The sequence below is a fragment of the Melanerpes formicivorus genome, unplaced genomic scaffold (assembly GCF_026170545.1).
Source record: "Melanerpes formicivorus ecotype bairdi unplaced genomic scaffold, bMelFor1.0.p_v2 SCAF_5, whole genome shotgun sequence".
Classification (NCBI taxonomy): Eukaryota; Metazoa; Chordata; class Aves; order Piciformes; family Picidae; genus Melanerpes; species Melanerpes formicivorus.
The window spans coordinates 26168914-26192998 of NW_027142357.1; the positions used below are offsets into that span (position 1 = coordinate 26168914).

Here is a 24085-nt window from a genome sequence, read left to right on the forward strand (position 1 = left end):
CTGGGGTATCTGTCCAAGTTTCCCAGAGACCATCTGAATTTATACCCTTCCTTTTATTTACACCATTTTTTCTTCTGGTTATTGATGATGTTTCTCATTTGTTTTTATTAGATGCAGGTGTTTTCTGCACTTCAGCTGGGAGCGTTTTCTCTTTCCAGCCAATTCCAGATCTACTTTGTGTCTTGGCCACCTTTTGATTGCAATACTGGAGAGGCAGAGAAAGAAAGAGTGAAAAAGAGAATGACACTGGGTTTTGCTGCCTCAGCAGATGTGTGTTAAAGTGTTCTAGTGATTTAGCTAGTGAGTCTGCCTGAGGCCAGAGGAGAGGCATTGTCTGAATCTAAAACAATTAATAACAAAAAAATAATGTGGGCAGCACAAAGCAGGAGAAGGTGGAGGTGGAAAGCAAGTGAATCACAGGGATATTTCCAGCTTTCAGAGCACTCCAACAAGATCTCCAACTGCTTTCAATGACAGTCCCTTAAATTCACCCAGTTCCCTACAAGATACAGAAAACTCATCAGCCCTGTTGTGCAGATAGTGGAAAATGAAGCTGCTTTTGAAAGCAATCATCCAGCATCTCTGGAAGAGGGCCAGCCTCCTCCCCAGGGCCAGACAGCATTTTCCTGATACCCTAGGGAAGCATGTCGCCTCACACAGGCCCATGACACACATGGTCAGGGGAGTAGAAGCATTGCATCATCCACTTATTGCTCAATCACCACACATACATGATCTGGGAGACACACTGAGTTGCTTGCCCTACACTTGGGGGCCAGTCTCAGGTCCTTTGAGAGCCACTAGCAATTCAGTGACCTCTGCTCTCCACTTCACCCAGGAAGGTGCAAAGAGGAACCTCTATGGCCTGCTCATGATGAAGTATTTGTCTTTTCCCCATTAGCAGGAAAATATAATTTTGTCTGTGCTCAGGCAAGAGGAATTTGTCCCCTGGGCTATTTCTGCCTCTTATCATTTAAACATCCACTATAGCCATTATGCTTCAATCCTTGTGAAAGACTCCAAGGACCACCTAATGCTCCAATTTGATGTCCTTCAATTATTGAATCCCCCTATCTTGCAAGCTGATTTGGGTGGGCCATAGGGAGATGAAGGCACCCCAGTCTCCAGTGACTGCTGCAAATGTAGGCAGGCAAGCCTTGATAATATGAAGCAGAGCCAACACAGGGCTGCAGAACATCCAGGCACTGATCTGGTGAGGGGAGACTCCATTTCTACGTGTGGTTTAAAATTGATACCCCCATGAGGCATGTTAGAAAACAAAATATTGATGCTGTCTTCACTGGAAGCATCGGTTCCTTTGGTTTTTTAATGACACACAAATTTGCTTGCAAAGAGATAATTTCATTCAGGCTAGCCCTTTCTGGATGTGGAAGGAAGTCCTTGGAGGTGACTCTCCAATGTATCCAGTATGCCACCTAGCCCTCACTAGCTCTACTACACTCACAAGCTTCCCACACCTACTGGAAAGGGGCTGTCAGCATGAAGCTTGTGAACACTTGCTGGCTTTATGACCACAAGGAAGAAGGCATTGTCCAAAGGGAGGACAAATGTCTTGGGAAGAGAGTGCATTTTGGTTTACTTCTGACATTCAACCCAGTCTCCAGGCGAAGTGAAATATTGTCTTGATACCTGCATCTGCTGTTGCTCATCTTTCCTTCTGTATCAGACTTGCCCCATCATCCACGTTTGTCACTTGACATTTTTCCCCCCAAGGATGAGCTACCGGTGCTGTGTTCATAACAATGCTTCAGGCATCTGAATTTGCAGCCTGTTGGTGTTTTTTCAATACTTGCATGTGGAAAAAAAATATTTAAATTACACATTCTCCTGTATAAGCATTATTGTGCTAATGAGGTACATAGCTACACAAACTGGACAGTGGTTTTGGAGGGAGAAGAAGAAAATCTCACTCTTGTATCTGTGATTCAGCTCTTAATATTTCTAGATTGCCTGAACTTGTTTGATGTTCTAAGTGGCAAAACGCACAGATTAGCCCAAACTGGTTAAAGCATATGTCCCATCCTCATTATCATACCCAGGAAAGTCAGTGCTTTTGCACATTACAGAGAGTTATCTTAATGTGTGACGTATCTGAGATGCAAAGAACAGTAAATGCTGTCCAACTAATTATTCCTCTGCTTGCAGCAGAGCCATATGTAGCACATGGAGCCTATAGCAATGAAGTATATTAGAAAACCTTGGTTTCCTCTGAGTGCTCTCTCCTCACCCCCCCCCCCCCCCAAAAAAAAAAAAAGAAAACATAAAGCATGATTGTGATCTCCATTGGAAGAGTGCAAGCCAAGAGAAGTGTGATCTTTGCTAGTTGAAGGTTCTCCTACAGTTGTATACTGCACAGTGCCCTTCTGCAGTCTTACTTTCTCAGAGTAGTGGAGGGTTTCTTGGTATCAGCAAAAGATGCCAAAAAAGGCAGTGCTTGTGTGGAGTGTGGACAGCACACAGCAGGTGGACATCTGCAATTCCATGCCAGTTTCCAGGCTCAGTGGTTCAGGTGATCGTTATGGCTCAGACCACTTTCACAATGTAGAGGAAAATCTGTCATCAGGACACACTTTAAGACTAAAATCTTGTTATCTCCTGGTAGAGGACATGACTGAATTTTCAGGCATGCTTTCAGGGATGAATGTCCTCACAGCACAGCACAGGAGTGAAATGAGGGTGGCTGCAAGACAACTTCACACCACCTGGATTTTGGCCTGCTCTGAAAGTCCAGGAGAAATTTCCTGGATAGCCCTAAATTAGTGCAGCTTCCCCAGGGATCCCTCACAGGATCTCTGCCCTGCAGCAATCCAGACGTGCCCAAGCCTCCTATGCCAGGGCTTGCAGCTGGGCTTGATGGAGGCAGTTCTCTACATGCCTCACCATTTTGTTTCTCACAGGTTGGAGTAGGAGTGAAACCTCTCCTCCACCCCTCTAGATACTCTGTCTCTGTACCAGGTATTAACATACAGGGGTTTTTAAGACGTGAAGGAGAGAATGAAGAAGGCAAATTCTCTCTTGCCCTAAGCCCTCTCACAAAGTGCTTCCAGATCTCCAGGTGAACAGTGCTCACTCACTGCCTGCTTGTATTTTCTGCAAAGCACCCATCCAGATTCTCATAAAAACCAGCAGTGGGATGCAACCGATATACTGTAAAAGTCCTTAGTGTCAACTGGAGAAGCCATTTTAGAACACTTCTAGATAAAATCCTAGAAGGTTGCTTTTCTTGCCTTAAGGGTGATTTGGTTTATATTTTTTTCTTTTTTTCTTTTTTTTTTTTTCCTTTGGTAGTTAACTGTGAACTAAGCAAAGATTCAGGCAGTATTAAATAAAGCCTCTGGAAAACCTCTTAGTAGAAAGAAAATAAAGGCAAAAGAAAAAAAAAAAAAAGGAAATTAAAATAGACAAATAAAATAAAGGAAAAAAAACAGAAAAAATGGAAAAGGAAAATAACAATAACAAGGGGGAAAAAAGAAGGGGAAAAAAAAGAAAGAAAGAGGAAAAGGAAAAAGAAAAAGAGAAAAAGCTTAGAAATGTGGCTTCCTTTTTTGAAGGGCAAGGAGGAAGAACTGGAGGGAGCTGATCTTCACTAGAGTCCACATGGGGTAGGAAAGCAGGAAAACAAGGAACACCTGAGATGTGCAAAAAAAGCCCTCATGAGTGGAAATTTTGGAGAAGAAGGAGTTAATGCTTTTAAGCAATCTCTCCTCTTACCATAGATAAGAGTGCATTCTAGTGGCAAAATCCATGCAATGCAGCTGCACAGATGACTGATCTGAATAGAAAACTGGATAATATGAGGCTTTGGGGGAGTGTGCACATATGTGGAAGGGGGATTGACTTGAATCACACATAAACCTTACCCAGAACTGGCTGATCCCTTTTAATTTCCCACTTCCCTGGTAGGTAACCATGTGCCTGAGTCTCTGAAAGAACCCCCACCCCTTCGCACAGCCATTCCTCTCGGCCGGTTTCAGCTCATCCTGCTGCTCCAGGTGTAACATCCCGGGGCACAGCTGCCTGGGCGGGCCATGGGGCTGCACGCTGCAATTTTGGAGATTCCCTTCCCCACGCTTCCAGCTTCCCCTCTCCTAGCAATGAAAGAGCACTAAGGGAGGCAAGTGCAAAGGACCTCGGCCCAGAGAGCTGTAACCCTTAGGAATGCAGCGGTGGAACAAAAGACAACGAAGCCCAAGCTGTCCAGGGCAGAGGATGAGCATTGCGAAGTACTTTTGGTTTTCAGGCTTTTAGATTTTTTTCATCTTCCTCCCCACTCTGTGCAGGGCAAGAGGCAGAAGAAGAATGCGCTAAAACGTGCAAAGTGGACTTCACATGGCAAAATTCCCCTTGCTTTCTGGCATGCCCTAAGCAGCAGCAAACTTTTCCAAAGAGGAATCTAACACAGTTCTTACAAGCAGCCCAGCCCTCCCTCCTGCTCCCTGTCCGGCTGCGTTAACCCTTGCAGTTTGGGGGTGTCGGGGTACACCCTACGACTGGGCAAAGCCTCCCTACGTTTTTACACCTCGGCCAGGGGCAGAGTGGCAGGAGGGGAGAGCTGAGCACTCTGCACACACAAAGGCTCCTTCCCGGACTAGGGAGGCTGAGTAGCTCCCTGGCTCCCATCCAGCCATCTCCCTCCTGTGCTCACCTTTGGAGCTGATGGGGAGGTGTGCACCAGCTTCCCCTTCCGAGGGTCACCAGTCCACCAGCTAACAGGCAGCGGATGGTGGTCCTTGCCCCCCCCCCCCCCCCCCCGCCCCGCCCCTCTCGGCACATGGTACAGCGTGCAGGATCAGGCCCCGCTAATTCAGCCCACTCCCCTTTCCTCCCCAGCTCTGACCTCTCCCTCCCAGACTCCCTGCAGCCCAGGCTGACGTGCAACCCCACTGCAACCACTTTTTTTTTTTTCTTTTTTTCCCCCTCTCCTTAAACCATAAAGATATGAACTGTCCCCCTTCCCCCCATCCTCGGCTTTCCCTCCTCCCTCCTCCTCCCCTTGTCTCTCCTCATAATATTATCCTTGATCACTGCCCGGGGTTTGAAGCCCAGAAGTCAGAAGCTGTGCACCCCACCCCCACCAGCTCGAGTGTGCACTGATAGGGCCCTCGCTGCTGGCACCTAGTCAAGCTGAGGTGTCATTGGGATCTCAAATTGCAGCTAGGGGCTGGCAGGCAGCCAGAGGCAGTCTATTTAAAAGACAGCCTGTTCTGCAGTATTCAGTCTCTTTAGAAACTTCTCCAGGGGAAAAGTGTTGGGAGATCTACAAAGTGGATTTTTTTTCCCTCTCTTTTCTTTATTTTTTTTTACCCCTTTCCCCGTTTTTTACCGCTCCTCTACAGACTTTGCAACAAAACACTCAAACTTTGCAGAAAACTTTTTTTCCCTTTTTTTTTTTTTCCTTTTTTTTTTCCCTTTTTTTTTTCTTTGCCTTTGCCTTTGCAAATCTTGGAAGAGGAAAGCGGGAGGGTTGAACAGAGCCGATCGAAACACAACTTTGCTTCATACCAAGCTTCCCAGCAGCTCGCTGCGTCGGGAGAGACTTTTTCTCTCCTCCTGCAGAAGAAAAAGGGAAGAGGAGCTTTGCATCCCCTCTTCCTTCTCCTGTGGGGTTTTTTGTTGATGATTTTTATTTACCCCCTCTTTGACTGCTTTGATGCATTAATAGCAGGAGACTGGTTTTCAAGGAACTTTGCTCCCTTCCTAACCTGCCTCCTAGTCCTTTGGGAAGAGCGTGTGTGTGCGTGAGTGTGAAATCGCCGTCCCACCTCCCCGACCCCCCCCCTGCTCCTCCACCCTCCCCTTGCAACCTGTAGGCTGTGCAGTCCCTGCAGGCTTTTCTCCCTTTCCCCCCTTCTTCCCTCCCCCACCACCCACCCACCCCCCCTTTTTTTTTTCGCTCCTGCCGATCGCGGTGCGGATTGCCCGTTTCGAGGAGAAAAACAGCTGAAAGAAGGAGAAAAAGGGAAAAAACTAAACCAACCCGAAAGACAAAAAGCAAACCTAGACGCATCCCCCTCTCCTAAGGCCAAAAGCAAAGCAGGAGGGTCTCGCACCCCAAGAATAAACCCCAGAGTGGGGCGCCTGCAAGTTGGGGCTGCGCTTTCCGCCTCTTTTCCTTTTTGATTTTTTAAAATTTTAATTCTTTTTCGGCCCCCGAAGGGGCAAGCGGGAAGCAAGTGCCCCCCGCTCCCGGCAGGCCCCCGCGCCTCGTCCCGCAGCATCCCCGCTGCGATGCTGCTGCGGCTGCTGGTGCTGCTGGGCGCCTGCCCGGGGCTGTCGCGGTGCCTGGGCTCCTTCGTGCAGTGCGAGCCCTGCGACGGCAAAGCCCTGTCGCTCTGCCCGCCGCCGCCGCTGGGCTGCGAGCTGGTGAAGGAGCCGGGCTGTGGCTGCTGCCTGACCTGCGCCCTGCCCGCCGGGCAGCCCTGCGGCGTCTATACCGAGCGCTGCGCCCGCGGGCTGCGCTGCCTCCCGCGCCAGGGCGAGGAAAAGCCGCTGCACGCCCTGCTCCACGGCACCGCCGTCTGCCTCAGCGAGAAGAGCTACCGCGAGCAAGCGAAGGCCGGTGAGTGACCCCCTGCTGCTTCCAGCCTCATATTCACAGATGCTTTTCCGCCTTGCCGGCTCTTTTTCCTTCTTTCCGCCTGCTTTTTTCCACTCCACCACCATCTCCCGCCTGCACTTTCTCTCTTTCCGGGTGCTCTTCCATGCCCCTCCGCTTGCTCTTCCGCCTTTCCAGCTCCCTTTCCATCTTTCCGCTCGTTTTTTTTTACTCCCTCACGCTCGCTGCTCTTCCCTGCCTCCCCCCACCTCCGGCTGCTCACCCATCCTTCCGGCGGCTTTTCCACCTTCCCAGGTGCTCTTCCATGCCCCCGCTTTTGCTTTTCTGCCTTCACGGCTACTTTTCCATCTTTCCGGCCGCTTTTCCATCCCCACCCTCCCCAGCTGCTCTTACATCGCCCCCTCCCCCGCCGTGTGCTTTTCTGCCTTCCCGTCTGCGCTTCCATTCTTCTGTTCCCCTCCACCACCAGCAGCTGCTTTTCTTTCTGGCTAATTCTACATCTTTTTGCCCGATTTTTCTCACACATGAACACACCCCAGCTGCTCTTCCGTTTTTCCAGCTATTTCCCCATTTCTTCTCCTCCCCCTCCCCCCAGCAGCTTTTCGAAGCCCTCCGTTGCTTTTCCATCTTTTCTGGCTGCTTCTCCACCACCACCACTTCCCGTTATTGCTTTTCCACTCTCCCAGATACTTTTTCATCATTCCAACTGCTCTTCCACCTCCCAGTTGCTTTTTTGTCTTTTCAGCTGCTCCTACACACACACAGCTGCTTTTCCATCTTTGCATGTACTCTCTACCATCCTCCTATCTGTTCTTCCATGCCCCCCACTGCTTTTCCCAGCCTTCTTCCACTCCGTGCCCTGGTTGAACCTCGTATTGCATCATCTCACAACCTCCCTTATCCTCCATCATCACCTCTGGGTTGTCTCATCCCCAAAGGAAAGCTTTTCTTTTCCCATTTCACAGATGCAACCTCTTAGTCACAGCTGCATCCCAGTCCTTCCCCAGTTGAATCCATTACATCTTTTCCACATCCCTGTCTTCACCCTCCCCCTGACTCCTTTCTCTCACCACATCCTCCACCTTGCTGTAGGTTCTGAGCTGGTCTCTGAAGCTTGAGTTAGAGGGCAGGGCAGGACACTGTCTTGCATCTGTCTGCCCCATCCCCAAAGTCCTCAGCCACCCACAGGTTTGTTTCTCAGCCTTCTGCTTTCTCCTTGCAGTCATTGCAGCCTTTTCCTTCTGGCTGCCTGCTGCTAGATATCTTTGTTGGGTTTTAGTGCAGGGACGTGAAGAGAGCAGGTGCATCAGGGATGGGGAATCTGTAGATGGAAAAAAAAATGATGGTGTTGCTAATAATCAGAAAGAAGAGGTTAAAAGCAAGCATGAAGGCTGGCATGGTAACACTAGTGCAAAGCCAAGCTTCTGAAATGTTTGCACCTTGCACATGACAAAAGCATGAGAGAAAGCACTCCTTCAGTTTGGCACTCATTTAACACCCATTTCTGGATCCTGCAGTTTGTGCACAGACACTTTCCATATATTCCTACAAATACATTTGTATTTCTGCCGTGGCATGGAGGGGAGGCAGGGAGGGTGTCTGCACATTGAGGGGACTGGGGAACCACTTGGCAAAAATAAGGAGCCAGAAACAAGACCCCAACTTTGTTTTGGTCCTTGAAAAAATAATTTTCACTTGTTAGCAGGCTTCTGCACAGGCTTCTATCACCTAACAGATCTTTCTGTGTGTAGACAGTGGTTATGTTGCTATACTCCATCCTTCAGAACAAAATCAAATTCTATGTGTATAACTTCCCCTCTCCCTCAAATAACAACAAACGGCCAAACTCCCTTAAAATCAGCCAGGAACAACAAAACTGAGCTTGAATTTCTGCAGGGGAGCTGGAAGGAGTGAGGGTACCTGCACAGGGATCAGAAGGTGAATCCGGGAGCCAGCCTTCCTGCCACGGAGTCCTGGAAGCCAGGCAGTAACCCACTGGTGTGGAGCTTTGAGAAATATCCCAGAGAGTGTCACCTCTGGTGTTTATTTACCCTGAGTATGTGTATATGGCCAGGGGCAGGCAGTGTGGTCAGAAAGGCAAAGCATTGCAGCTGAAACCCAGCAGCAGCTGGGACAGTGGGACCAGTCCTCACACTCATGGCAAGGGTGCCCTGTGAAGACCAAAAAAGCTTTGCTGGTTGGCTCTTAGCACGAATCTTGTTTTGCTCCACCTGCCTCCCTCATTCCAATGAAACTGGTCCTTTAGCAGGTGCTTTAGATTAAAACTGGCCAGTCTTCCTGCTTTTGGTTTTCTTCAGATGGAAAGCACCCATTGAATGAAGGAGGGAGATAGGAAAGAGGTTACAGGTTTTTTGCAAAACCCTGGCACTACCTGCAGTTCCAGTTTGGACTCCCCAAGTGCCGCAGGGGGCTCTTTTTGTTGGGTTTGTTCACAGGCAGGAGACGAGCCTGGATTAGTTGCCGGCGACTGGTGGGCTCCTCTTGAGATTTGTGTGACTGCAAAAAAGAAATAAAAAATAAATCAGAAATTCCTGAGGATGGGAAAGAAAAAAAAACTCTTGGCATTTGACTGGTAGCATGTGAGAACAAAGTATATTTTCATAGGCATGTTTCTAAGCAACAGGACAAGGAAAGACATGAAGTTTGACTTGAACTCTCTGGCCTCTGCCAGTTTGGACGGCAGTGCAAGTACCGTGTGCCGGGAAAGCTGGCCTGGCCCTTCCATCTATCAATGACCAAAATTGGCCCTGAGCTGAGGAAGGATCAGCAGTGTGCAACATAAAGTATGTGACAGTGTTGGGGACTAGATCAAACTGCATTTCTGTCTATTCTGCTTATGTGCTGGCCAAGTGTAAAATGACAGATGCTTTCCTCCTTATAGTTGAGGTGGAGATGCGACAAGGAGTATTGCAAGATCCCGAGGCTGGGAGGCTGAGCTTGGTTGTCTGTAGACCAGATGCTTTGCTTAGGAACAAGGTGCTCCCAGGTGCCATGCCTCAGTTTCCTCATCTGTAGGCTGAGCACAGCAGTACTGAAAAATGCTGGAGGTGCTGGGCAGAGTGTCCTCCTGATCTGCTGAGAGATCAGAAATAAAAGCAAGTGTGGGATTATAGGGCTTTGGTGAGGCTCATTTTAAGTAGATGGATGTGCAGGTACTGACAGGATGGTCCCTGAAGTCCTTTCTGGCGCAACAGTCAGACATCGTCTTTTACCAAAAGCCAAGCATTACAGCTGTAATTGACTGTTCCTGGTAAAAAAAACATGAATGAGCTTCATTTATGGCACAGGCTGCAGGATTCTGGGTTTTCTCTGTTTTGTTTAGGTTTCCTTTGATATACACCATGTCTTTCCATTTTTCACCCCCATGCTCCTGCCAGACTTCCTCCTGCTGACACAGCAAGATCAGGCCGAGCTCTGGGGATCGGAGGGCACAGATTGGAGCCTGCTGCCCTAAAAAGGCTCATGGAAAAACAAAGGTTGTCAAATATTTCCTTCTCCTCTCACATTCCTGCTCTCTTTCTAGAAAGCGAGCAAGACTTGGCAAGTTTCCTTACGAAACCTTGAGCCAACGATAACCAGGAGGGGAAAGGGGGGAGGGTGGGGGTATGCAGAATTAGCCCTAAGAAAATTGTCTTTGCTGCGTCAGCTGGAACTGGGCGGAGGAGGAGCGCTGCCGAGCCCAAGTTTCCTGCAGCTCATGTTTGGTGCAGTCCTTTATCCTTCCCCGACATTCCTCCCCACCCTGTTTCTCTTTCCTGTCTCTTTTGCTCCCTGTTCAGGGCTGTGGGGATAAGCAGTGGGGATGTGGTGGGGCAAGTGGGCAGCCCTATGCCAAGGTCCAGGGCAAGGGTGAGGCTTAGGGCAGGGGTCATGGGAGCAGGGCACTTGGGACATGCCAGTGTGCAAACATGTGTTGCTCTGGGAGGGATCTGGCTGGTGCTGAGCAGTAGGTCCTTTGTGTGAAGCAGCTTCTGAGCTGTCAAGGTGTGAGCTAGTAGCAACAGGCCTGCAAAGCTTCAGATCCAAACTGGGAAAATCTCCATTTTTCTTTTGATCTAAAGTTTTAACAACATTAATAATATATTAAAAAGGAAAAAAAAAAAAAAAGTGAAATCCATCAGGTGCCAGTAAGAGAGCCAGGTTTCTGCGGTGTGTGCGTATGGGGGAGGGAGGGATGGGGTGGTTCAAACAGGAAAGGAGGGGCCTTGGCTGGAAATACTTTTCGGCACCCTGGTTTCTAAAAGGAAGGAGCAAGAATATTAAGTAGTTGATACAAATGAAATTCCTGCCGGGTGCCAGCAGAGTTCACCGGAGAAAAGACGTGGCTCTGTGCATGCGTGCGTGCGTGCATGAGTGATAGAGCTAGTCCTGAGCTGCCATGCCACGCTGTCAGCCCTGGACCCACTCCAGGTGAACAAAGGGAGCCCCTCCAGAGCCTGCACCACCACAGCAGGGAACAGAGGCTGGCCTTAAATGGGAGCCTCTACAAACCAGAGAGACGCTGTGTTCCTTCTCACATCAATATTTAAGCGCCAGCATCCTGTGCACAGATGACTCTCATGGCTTTGGTGTGTCGGTAGCGTGGGCACGGTTGTGTGTGGCGGGAAGTGTTGGCATAATTGCTAGGTGAAGTGTCCCATAGGCTGGGAACAAAAGGGTATAAAAGCATGGGTATGTTGTGCCAGTTTTGGGATAGCCCCTAGTTTCCTTTGGCCATGTAGTTTGGCACTTATGTCTCAGGGCATCTGTGGAGGAAGGAGAGGAGGAGATGCAGCGAGCAGGCGCTGCCTTGCAAGGAGTATGGTGCTCTGCTTCCTCCTAACGTCTGCTGGAAGTTTTACCCACGCTGAATCAAATGGCGTCACAGATGTAAGAGCAGCTGTGGGAGCTGTTATAGCAGTGGCAGTTCCCATCTCTCTTCACTCAAACTGAAAAAGCCTGGGAGCAGTCTGAGAAGGGGGATGGGAACCTCAGCCCCTCCAGGGCTCATCCTCCTCTGCTCAGTGGGGCAAGTCGCTAAGAACAGTTGCAGCTCATTTCACCTGCGCTAAGTCACGCAGGAGATAAAAGGGCCCACGGTGCAGCAAGTCCTGCCTATGATTTTACCAAGCACTTAGTAATGCAAATTCAAGATCGGACATAAATAAAAGCAGAATTTGGCTGGAACACACCTGTCCCTCAATGTGGGCTGCAGTGCAGCAGGATTAACATGCACAAGGAAGATAATGCATGTGAGCATGCGTACACGGGTACCCATGTTCACATGCCCACGCACGCCAGCACAAAGATTCCATGTGTGCAAACACACACATGCAGCATTTTTGTCTCTGGGGGAAGAATGGTTTCCAGGCAGCACACATAAACCTTGCTTAGGTGCAGTGGTGCTTATAACTGGCACATCAGTATTCTGCTGCCAAGATCAGATATTGGCATACAGACCAGCCTACCCCATCCTCCCACTGAGGGCTGAGAAATGAGGCACAGCAGGTGAGCATACTGAACAAGGGGAGGCAAGGAAGGAGAAAGACACAAGATACTCCTCCCAGCCAGCTGTGTGGATCCAAACTCACCTTCTGTGTTTGGAGGTGGGTTGTATTTTCTGGATGGATTAAGTCTACACTAGTTAAATACTCCCAAGACATAGCCCAGTAAAGGTGTGGAGAGGTTATAGCTTGCAGAGGGCAGCTGATCCTTCTTCCACATGCATGGAGGGAAGTGGTGCCTGGTAGCATTGGTACTGGAGATGGCACCTGGGGCACTTAGTGCCCTGGGACCCTACAAACTTCTCTTTGTCTAAGCAGCAACAACTGGCCTTTGGAAAAGCGGGGAAGAAGAATTGAACTGGGAAAAGGTAGCAAATTTGCTGAAAAGTGATAGGCTGAGGGCTGAAGAAACAACCTCCAGAACTGAGCATGAGAAGCAAGACTTGAAAAAATGGTGCATGCAGAGGTCAAAGATGATCCAAAGAGTTTGGTCTGGATGAACTCCCTGGCAACCAGTGTAACCACCTTGTCATTTGTAAGGACATTTTGTTTTACAGGAGAAAAGATAAATCCTCAGGACAGGTGTAGCCAAAAGCACGGGGAAGAGAGAGAACCCTGGCCCATGTGCTGTGATTCTCTAAGACCTGGACCCCACAAGATTATTTAGAGAGATCTTCCATACTGCATCTTCGCAGGCCAACGTGCAGGGCTGCCTGCTGGTCACACACTGGGGTAGCAGCTGTGCCAGTGCTTCTGGTCCCTGGGACTGCCCATTTGGGATCACTAGTCAGGAGTCATGCTTGATACCTTTGGATCATGTTGTACCTGGTGATGGAGTGAAAGTTCCCATCCCCTCACTGTTCAGCAACCACAAGACACTCTACTCCTTCGGATATGTAGCCAAGGCAACTCTCAACAAGATGTTGCTTTTGAGGTGGCTCTTTGATGCTAGTGATCTGAGGGGACCCCTTGGTGTTTATGTCAATTCATGGCTCACAGTTAACTCTAGCAGAAGCCAGTGTAATGTATTTGCAGAACTTTGGGATTCTTGGTGGCTTGATATGGGCAAATTTGCACTTAAGCCACCTCCCAGCATGCTTTGGTGGATATTCTGTTTGTTTGTGATGTATCCAGGATGTGTGCGCTAACTGCCTGCCCATCAGTCCATGTCTTGTAACCATCAGCTGTGCTTGCAGGAAGGTCCCAGCTACCCTGGCTGCAGAGAGACTCTGGACAACAGGCTGAACCTTGAGGAGGCACTCTTAATTCATGCCTGTGGAGTCAGCGGGCATTTCTTGTCTGTGTTTGCATAAACCCTTGCTCTCGCTATTGCCCTCATTCTCCAGACTCCTTTGGTTCCCATAAATTTTCCCCATGCCTCCACCTTCTTGGTATTGCCTCTTGCACACAAAATATAGAAATGGAGTTTCAATATCATCCTCTGAGTAAATTGGCACATCTTTCCCTATTAGTGTGGCAGGACCTGATCCTGCAAGATTCTGAGCACCTTTTCTCTAGGCCCAGAGCACCACGGGCTTTCAGGCACCTAATCCCCTTCATGGGAGCCAGCTACCTCAGTCCTCACAGGACTGAGGCCAAAACTGAAGACGTGGTTGGCTTCAGCAGGATTGGGAAACCCTTAACAGCTGCCTGCCTCGAGGGCTGTTATTGCAGTTTGGTTTGTTTGCTTGTTGGTTGGACACAGCTGGCTCACTGGTGGAGGTATGTTGATGGAGATAACTGATCTGGTTGCTGTTTAAGGGCAAGAAGGTAATCTTGGCAGATACTTAAGGAAATGATTCCCTAGCTAAACAGAGAGGGAATGTGTCTTAAAGGTAACTTTGGGGGCAAAGTTGGCCACTAGTCACAATACTTTTTTTTAGAAAAATGGAAGAAATATTTTATTTTTCTGAATTCAGATAGGATTCACCCTTGGAAGGCAAATCAACAGATACACTTATTATTCATGCTTAAGAAATCAGATGTTATGCTTTGGGCTAATAATGAATAAGCCAGTGAACGACTTATGGAACCTGGCTTTTACTTTTTAATTTAAAGGAGGTACTGGAAAAGAAAAAAAAAGAGTTTTATTAGGGAGGGACTGCATGTTCAGCAGTCAATTACAGTGCTGCCACAGCCACATGTGTGTCTTAATACATCTTAATAACATCTAAACACAAAATGACATAGCACTCACTTTGTTTTCACTTGTGAAGAAAGTGCTTTCCCCAAGAAATGGCAGAAATGAGATTTAGCCACATCATTTCATAACCATTTCAGTGTTTAGTTACTCAGTTTTGTAATAGCAAAAGCAGCTTGAGGCTACAGGAAAGCAACAAAGTGCAACCGGGACTTTGTCAATCCAGAAAGGCTCTAGACCTATGGCAAAGGATGGTCATCTGGCCTTCTTGGAATTTCATGCCCCAGAATGGGGGTCTTTACCCTTTGCTCCGTCAAGGGACCTGTGATAATTTTTTAACATTGGAAAACATCTTTGCTTCATGTTGGACCGAAAGGAATTTGTCGGTGGTACAGTGCAGGGAGGGAAATGGGTAGGAAAGGCAAGAGTCTCCCGTTAGGATCAAGCTTGAACAAGTTTCTGCTTGTAGTATTGTCAGTGTGAACACCAAATTTTTGATACTTTTTTGTGGTACTGCTTGGGTAGACTGGGAGATTAAATAATGACTAGGCCATATGAAGGCTTCCTGAGAGAAGGAACCATTAACCATTAAGAAATGAGAAGAGAGTCCTGAGGGCAGAGGTGGGAATCTCATCACTCAGAGCTCATAAAAGTCAGATCTGACAGTACATGTGACAGTGTGTCATCAGGTGCTGACACAGAGTTGAGCAGTAGATGATCTCACAGCTCTTTTTCATCTGGTTTAAGACAGGACTGTGAAAGTGAGTCTGAAGGCCTAGAAATTAATCCAGGCTAGGCTGGAAGTTGCAATCACAGCTGCATGCCTGACTTACTTGTGGTGTTGGACTAGTTCTCATCCAGCACCTGATACAGGTACATCTCCAGACTCCACCTGATGTGCCTTCATCTCTCTTAGGGCTGCCAAAGAGTTTGGTTTTCTTGGTTCTTCCAGTTACTGGCAGACAGGGACTCTCAATAGCTTGAGTCAGGATGGATCTTGTGATGGAGACCACCAGCCTCCAGTGAAAGCAGCCTCTTCCAGATTCAGTTCTAGTAGGCCAGTTATAAAAGCTTCTGCTCAGCATAAAACTACATCAGATTTAAAATTCTGTCCAAAAGTTAAAAGCCACTTTGATCCATAAGCAAGCCAGGGAGTTTACTGCCAGTTACAGTGGCTGCATTTCTGGTTTCATAGTTTCATAGTTTCATTCAGGGTTGGAAGGGACCACAAGGATCATCTAGTTCCAACCCCCCTGCCACGGGCAGGGACACCCCACACTAGATCAGGCTGGACAGAGCCTCATCCAGCCTGGTCTTAAACACCCCCAGGGACGGGGCCTCGACCACCTCCCTGGACAACCCATTCCAGGGTTTCACCACTCTCATGGTGAAGAACCTCCTCCTCACATCCAGCCTGAATCTCCCCACCTCCAGCTTCATTCCATTCCCCCTAGTCCTATCACTACCTGAGATCCTGAGAAGTCCTTCCCCAGCCTTCCTGTAGGCCCCTTTCAGATACTGGAAGGCCACAATTAGGTCACCTCGGAGCCTTCTCTTCTGCAGACTGAACAGCCCCAACTCCTTCAGTCTGTCCTCATAGGAGAGGTGCTCCAGCCCTCTGATCATCCTTGTGGCCCTTCTCTGGACACGTTCCAGCACCTCCACATCCCTCTTGTAACAGGGGCTCCAGAACTGGACACAGTACTCCAGGTGGGGTCTCACCAGGGCTGAGTAGAGGGGGAGGATCACCTCCCTCGACCTGCTAGCCACACTTCTCCTGATGCAGCCCAGGATCTGATTGGCTTTGCAGGCTGCAAGTGCACACTGAGAGCTCATGTTGAGCTTTTTGTCCACCAGCACCCCCACGTCTCTCTCCTCAGGGCTACCCTCCAGCCAGTCACTGCCCAGCCTGTATTTGTGCCTGGGATTGCCTCGACCCAGATGCAGGACCCTGCACTTGCTCTTATTGAACTTCATGAGGTTGGCTTGTGCCCACCTCTCCAGCCTGTTAAGGTCCCTCTGGATGGCCTCCCTTCCCTCCAGCGTGTCTGCTGCACCACACAGCTTGGTGTCATCAGCAAACTTGCTGAGGGTGCACTCAATGCCACTGTCCATGTCACCCACAAAGATGTTGAACAAGACAGGTCCCAGGACTGATCCCTGAGGGACTCTGCTTGTCACTGGCCTCCACTGGGACATGGAGCCATTGACAGCCACTCTTTGGGTGTGGCCATCAAGCCAGTTCCTTATCCATCTAGTGGTCCACCCATCAAACCCATGTGTCACCAGCTTGGAGACCAGGATGTGGTGCGGGACAGTGTCGAAGGCTTTGCTCAGGTCCAGGTAAACATCAGTTGCTCGCCCCTCATCTATTAATTTTGTCACCTGCTCATAGAAGGCCACCAGGTTGGTCAGGCAGGATTTGCCCTTGGCAAAGCCATGCTGACTGTTCCCAATCACCTCTTCACTATTCTTTTGAGCGAGTAGTGACTCCAGGAGGATCTGCTCCATGATCTTTCCAGGCACAGAGGTGAGACTGACTGGCCTGTAGTTCCCTGGTTCCTCCTTCTTACCTTCTTCTTTTTGAAGATGGGGGCAATTTTTCCCCTTTTCCAGTCTGTGGGGACTTCACCAGATTGCCATGACTTTTGAAATATAATAGAGAGGGGTTTAGCAACCTCATCTGTCAGTTCTCTCAGTACCCGTGGGTGTATCCCGTCAGGTCCCATGGACTTGAACACTTTCAGGTTCTTCAGGTGGTCACGAACCTGATCTTCACTTACAACGGGCAGTTCTTCCTCCCCGTCCCTGGCATTGTCTTCCATAACATCAGGAGTGTGGCTAGAGGCCCTTGCAGTGAAGACTGAGGTAAAGAACTTATTAAGCACCTCAGCCTTTTCCTCATCACTTGTGACCATGTCACCATTTTCCTTTCTGAGGGGGCCCACACCTTCCCTAGTCGTCTTCTTCCCATTAATATACCTGTAGAAGTTGAACATCCTCTTGTCCAGGTAATCTCCTTTAATGCAGATGTTTCCTCTTAATTGCACATTATTCTCAGGGTAAAATGCTACAATATCCACAGTGATATCTAAGTTTTTTGATGGCTACCAGCAACACCTTTCCTTCTTACGTCTCTAAGGCCTTCTTAGCATCTGGCTCTACTGTGATTCATCACATATGGATTTCAGTGACCAAAACAGTATCGGCATCCTGGCAACATCTTGCTTTCAAGTCCAGGTTTCTTGACATCTCATGTATATTGACGCCTACATTCAACTGAGTTTTGGAAACCCACCCCACAAAGTCCAAGGGGGCAAAATTACCTGCTCTTCCTCGCAGAGATGTTTTCTGTCCGCTACTGAGCTACCTCCATCTGAAAAAGTCCTCGTCACTCTTATTTGTCACACAATAATGAGAGTTAATGGATTCTATTAGGCTTCTCTTCCAACCCATCACACCTCTTTATTTTCATTCATCAGACCTGAAAGTATATTTGTTTTCTAGGAAGGGTTGTCTTCTCATTTTGTCACGGATAAACCCCAGGGAGAAATTCTGACAAAAATTAAATTATGCTTGTTGGGAGCTGCTTTAGACTTTCCTCTCTTTTATTGCCAGTTAGGCAGAGACTGTCATGCAGCCTTCTTCCTTGAGTCCTCCTGTGCTCTTCTCTGCTCTCAGTTCCTTGACTTCCCAGTGGGTTTTTTGCTGTCTTTATTACAACTGATGGAATCCGCCACTAGGGCGGCTTTGACAGAAAAGATGCAAGAAAGACTGACTACTTTACAGGAAAGAAAATTATGTTTTCATCACTATAATATTGAAAGATGATTCATTTAGATGTTTCTGGGTCATCAATTCAGCTCCCAGCTTCTTCTGCAGTTTTAGCATATGGAATGGGGAATGTGTGTAGTGTTCACATAATATGAAGGAAATACGTTTTATCTTTCTATCATCAGTGCATCAGCAACAGGAACTTCTTGATGTAAATCTAACCCTGAAATACTTCTTTCTTCTCCACTTGTCTGTTCAGTTCAGTTGGAAGATAACCTTGTTCAGGAAATGTCAGGCTGATACAAGCAGCTATCTAGAAACAGAGTGCCTGCAGTTTTTCAAGATGGCTCATGTCAGCATCATGTAATTGTATCGGATGGATGTTTGCTCATCATTTTACCAGAGGGAGAAACCCTGGAACGTTTCCCAACTCTTTTGCTGGGTAGACATACTGGGCTCCTTTTGCACCAAAATGGTTGTTGCTAGGCACCTCAAGTCTCTGGTCACGCTGCCTGTCCACCAAAAGCTCAGACCTTCAACTGTATATGCATTCCTAGCTTCCAAGCCTCTGTGGAGAACTGTTCATAGCCAGATTTAGGAACTCTCTGGAAGGAGATAGGTCAAAGACAACAGTGAGGTGCAGTCCTTGCTTGTACATGCCAGGTCAGAACAAGCCCAGCCCTCCATCTGACACCCAAGCTTGTCTCTTCCAGCATAGCATAGATGCTTGGGGCCTGCTGAACTAACAGCTAGCAGTATGTAAGGAGGGAGCTTACATTATGGAGCTTCCCATCTCTAAACCTGCTTTTCTCATTGCTCTAGAGAGTGGCTCCCAGGGAGTTTTATTTTGTGGCTGCAGCAAAGAAGGGCAGCTCAGGAAAGTATCATTTGGCGTGCAGCAACACAGATCCTTCCATACAGTTCAAGTTCCCACAGCTGTACCTCTCCCACCTCCGCAGCACTTGCTGGCACTGCAGAGAAGTGGTGTTGACCCAGAGATCAGTTCCTACAGATAGGCTTTGTGCTTCCAGAGCAGACCAAAACATGAGCTGGTTCCCTTGAGAGCTCCCTTCCCACATGGTGAGCTGCATTTCTCCCCTATCCAGCTCTTTATGAGGACACTGAGGTCATCAGGACAATGATCTCCCTTTCCCATGAATCCTATGTGAACCTGGGGGCCCCCCAAGCACCTGATATTCACGCTCTGCCGGTGAGCCCAGGCTGATGCAGCAGAATCTGCATCTGCAGGTTTCTGCTGAGGAGACAAAAATCTCCTGAGAAAGAGCAGGTCTTCCAGGCTAGTTCAGCAAAGCCCAAACAATAACTAAAAATAAAAGGCCACAATATAGCACATCCCTCTGCCATCCCTCCCTGCTTTCCAAGGGTCTTCAGGTATTCCTGTGCTGTTCTCAAGCATCCCTACTGCACCTTGGCTTAATAAAATGGAGATAAAGTCTTAAACTAGGGTTGAATACTTCCAGTCCTCTGGCTGCTTTTCCATCTCTCTGAGATTGGTCTCACTGATTCATACTCTTCTCTTCAAAGATGCCTCTGTGGGACAAGAGAATGAGGTCCCAGCAATTTTTGCCATGCTGTCACAGGGATTTGAGGTGCTGGGATACCTTAGAGCTCTCATCCTAATGTTTGTGTGGCTTTTGGCCATGGACTCTGATCAGGTGTCTTTGATAGGGGATTGGGCATGATGGGGCACAGTGGGTGCTTTTGTGGGTGCTCCACAATGCTTTGACTGCTAAAGACTTCCATCCACATTCTGCAAATCACAGAAGTGATTTGCTGCCTTCAGCAGCTGTTAAGGTACCTAATTCCCAGTGATGGAAAGAGGGTCTGGTTTTTCTTAGCATTGCTCCTGTGCCTGTAAAACAGTTTGGCACTGCCACCCGTGAGACCTGTGTCACAAACTGCATGGGGATAATACTGAAGAGGTGATGGGATTTATTTGTCTTAATTTCAGACCTTTGGAGTTCTAAGTGAGACCATTGGAGTCATGGGAGGAGAAACTGGAACCTCCAGAGATATGTTGTTCCACCCTAAAATCAGCACCCAAGCCAAACGATGAGGCTGGTCACAATTTGGAGGGTGCAGCATCTCTGTAATGACTTAGATATGGAGTTGAGCCATCCAACGAATCCTCAACACCTCTGTGTTAGCAGATGGGCGTTATTTGACACAGATCTGCTGTAAATGCCTGTTGTGCATTGCTGGGACACAGGGTAGGTGGCGTGGCAGTCCAAGCAGGGTTGCTGTTTTTCCATCTTTCTCAGTGTGTGGTGTCTCCTTTCAGTGCAGGCATCACAGGCATTCTCTCTTGCCAGGCCCCATCAGACCAGCCACGCTGGCCTGCCATCAAGTCCCCGCAAAAGCACAAAAGTTCGTCGAAAGTCCAAGGCACATTGCAGCTGGCTCTCCATCAGCCAACGCCCTGGGCTAGCAAGGGGATGGGCCAGAACCTACATCCCTGGCCCTGGCTGCTTCTCTGCTGGTGGGTGCCAGAGAGCCTTGGGCTGGGCGGCCGCCTGAGATCACTGCCTGACTTCACCGGGGTGGTGGTTCAGAGCAGTGACCCCAGCCCTGGGCATTGCGCCGGAGCCGGCTCCACTGCCCGGCCCTGTGGGTCTGTGATGAGGGGCTGAGGGTCATTTAGCACCACACTGGGGGTTATGCCTGCAGTGGGAACATAAATGAGCTGTTCTTCATTAGGACAGTGAAAGCTCCATTCTGTCTGGACTGATCCCAGTGGCCTCCAGGGAGCTCAGGAATGCTTTTTTCCTTAGCTGTGCTATCCATCTCCCAAAGGGTGAGAGATGAGATGACCCTCCTCACTCCACATCCCTTCCCCGCCTGCATTTGGGGAATGCAAACACAGCGGCTGTCCCTGTCTGCTGAAAAGGAGGGAGGGATTTTTATTTTCCCATCATGGTCACAGGTGCAAGTCCAGGCTGAGGAGGAACTGCACATCCCAGGAGCATAGGCCAGGCACATCCCTCTTCTCTGGAGTGTGGGCACAAGTGAGGAGGGCAACTTGGGGAAATGAGCAATGGAGTTTTTACCAGCCAGGGACCTGAGCACAGAGTCACTGTATAAGACCCAATCTGAAGAAAATTAGGTATTTTTCTAACATGATTTGCAAGTACAAAACCTATTTTCAGGAACACCACCAACATTCCTCCTCTCCTAGCCACAAAGAGCTTAGGGAAGCTGCTTTGGATTGTCCAGCAAGAACTTGTGCCATAAAGGATGGGGGAGGAAGGACAAATGGGAGGATCTTGTCCTTTCAGCAGGTACAGGGAAGAAGACAAACAATGATTTCAGCAGTCATTGCCTCTGTCTGTGTCTGTGAAGTCCAGCAGGAAGTCCTAAGAAGCCAGCTCAGGGCTGGACAGATAATGGAGCTGCCATAGATAGGAGTCTGCAGATGCTTGTGCTGGGGAGCTTTTGTTATGGGTGAAGCTCAGAGGGAGTGAGTGGATCTGGCTCTGATTAGTGTTCCAGGGTACCAGACAATGGGAACTGCAGAAAAATGCCTTCCTCTCTTCTCTAGCTTCACCCTTATTTTTTTCCCTTCTGCATGGCCAGCATTGGCTGCCTAGGTGTCTGATCCCACAGTGTTGTTCCTCCTCCAAAAAGAAAGTCAGGGGGTCAGAAATCACCCAGCTGGGTTTGGAAAATGCCACATTGTTGCAAGCGGCAGTGGGATAGAAGCTGGAGATCTCCAAAAACTGCTGCCACCAGGGCCCAAAATCACAAGGAGCCTTTTGGAAAAGCAGGGCCAGGGTTGGGGGGGTGTCACTCAGTAAAGTCCTGCAGCTGAGGATATTCCCTTCACTGGAATACTGGGAAGTGGTCATTCATCCTGGAGCTAAATCCTTCTCTGGTGGAGAGCAGAGGCATTGCACAGTGTTGCTCTGCACTGTTCAGTTAAAGTTTGCTGTTCTGTAAGCAGTGATGGTTCAGCCCTGGGCAACGTAAGCCCTAATTTCCATCTTACAACATCTTGCACCTCCGAACAGAGGTAGCTGAGTTTGGGGGCAAAGGAAGGACTGGCAACTTTTCAAGGTCTCAGTGACAGTTGCTGTAATTCCAACGCTAGGTGTTTAATTGAGATCCTCATTAAGTCTTTCTCCAACACCTCGCTGCATAGGTGGTGTATTATGCTAGTGCTCGTGCTGTAAATAATAATGGCAATGATAATAATCAAAAGGGCTGTTTAGCAAGGTTGTGCTATGGCTGTGCTTCTCCTTAGGTACATGTGGCTTGTTTTGGGGTGTACGCACAGGACAGCAAGTCCCTTAGCAGTGGGCTGTGGATGTTAACACACATGGATCATTAGCAGCAGCGGTCAGTGGATACTTTTCCTACCTTCCTGCCAAAAACCATTGAAAATGTGTTCTGAAAATTCAAGCCTCCTAGCCATTTGGAACAAGTTCCCTGCTCCTCTCTGTAACATCATCAAGCAGGGAGGTGGTGTTCCCACACGCCCTGCGCCCACATGCGTACACACACACACGCCCTGTGGGGACCTCACACGTGTCCAAAACATCTGGAGCACAGAAGCACCCAGACTGAATTCTGGGCCAGGTGCAGGAAGGTGCACAGGCTGCCCTGGGTGACGTCTGTCCAGGTCAGCAGGCAGCCGGGCAGGAGCAATTTGCAGCTTTGCAGAAAGGGTGCCTGGTATATTGCTTCTCTTTGTCTCTTCTGAAGGGGCAGGGTGAAAGGGTTGGAAAAGGCTCCTGCTAGGGAGCAGGGAAAGAGCACTAAGCCATTAGTCCCAGGGCAGAGGACAGTGCATGCTCTGCTGTGGATATTTCAGGGCTCATAGGAGCCTCCAAGAATTAGGACATTAACAATTAAGTCCTGGTTGACTTGTGAGAGGAGCATCTCCCTCTCTCCCTGGGTCTCCAGACGTGAAGCTGTGGATTAGTTTTGAGTTGAGTTCAGTCTGCTGCCTTGGCTGTGGGGTCAACATCCCCTTGAGGTGTCTACAGCCCAGGTCTCCACTCCAGGATAATCACACAATTTTGTCTTAACCAGCAAAGTCATTCTTCTGTGTTCCTCTGAGCCTGGGACCTTTGCTGAGAGGTCACCTCCTCCTGAGGAGGGAGGAGAATGGATGGAGAGGCAAAAGCCACCCACCTCCTGCTTTCCACTGTGCCTTGGCTGGGTAGACAGTGAATAGGGCCTTCCTGCCTGTGCCTTGTGCCCATAGCTGAAATACAGAGGTGAAGCATGTTCTGCCTCTGAAAAGAGCTACCTGCCTGAAACACAATCACTAGGTTGGCACGGCAGATGGGAGTAGGCAGGAAGGGGTTGTGCAGCGGGCCAGATCCTAACAGCAAGGGAGGAAGAATTCCAGCCTCCTTCCTGAGTTCCAGACAGGCGCTATTAGGACTCATTCGGGGAAATAAGGCGTTGGTCCTGCTATGTCTCCTCAGGAGCAGAGGTGCACTGGTGCCAGTGCTGTCTGCCATGAACCAATCTGGAGTGGCAAATAGAGGTTAAAAAATGAGCTGGTGGGTGAAGACAGACTGGTGAATCCAGGGGCAGGAGCTCTGGAGATACTGCCATGGGTGTCTGGCTCTGAATGCAGTGAGTGGGTGGCTGCAGGTCAGTGTGGATGAGCCAGCCAGGAGGTGAAGTTAGGGACTGTGTAGGTGATGCGTGCCCTGACTCTGCCTTTCTCTCTCCCGTTGGCAGCAGGAAGGTACCTCACCAGCTGCTCAGAGCTTGTCGAGAGTTTGTGTGTCAGAGACCTCTGCCCTTCAGTTTGTCAAAATTGGCTCATTACTATCAAACTAGGAAACAGATGAGTGCATGAACGGGGACTTCATCACCCTTGCTTGCTGAAGGAAATTAGGCTATTAAAAACATCAGAGGGTAGAGGAAAGGGATCCCTCCAAGGTATCCATGGGTTCTCACTGGGAAATAAGACCCAATTGATGAGCAGCATATGGAGAAGTCCCACTGCAGCCATCCCTTGTTGTATTACCACTTGAGCAGAGACCTGCATGTGCCAAGATGATGAAGAGAGTCAAGTTCCAGGTGTTTTTTTCAGCCCTGTAGGAGACACAG

At 48.9% G+C, this 24085-nt stretch overlaps 1 protein-coding gene and 1 long non-coding RNA gene across 2 annotated transcripts in view; one reads left to right on the forward strand and one right to left on the reverse strand.

Annotated features, from left to right (window-relative positions):
* LOC137441417 (uncharacterized) lies at positions 1-6940 on the reverse strand. Its single transcript, XR_010987398.1, has 3 exons — positions 6840-6940; positions 1651-1809; positions 1-205 (listed from the first exon to the last, which is right to left on the reverse strand). It is a non-coding gene; the product is annotated as an uncharacterized lncRNA (long non-coding RNA).
* IGFBP5 (insulin like growth factor binding protein 5) overlaps positions 5224-24085 on the forward strand; it is a 26484-nt gene continuing 7622 nt past the window's right edge. The window contains exon 1 of the mRNA XM_068138905.1: positions 5224-6580. Coding sequence (XP_067995006.1) covers positions 6250-6580 — 331 coding nt within the window. The 5' untranslated portion in view covers positions 5224-6249. The remainder of the gene's footprint in view (positions 6581-24085) is intronic.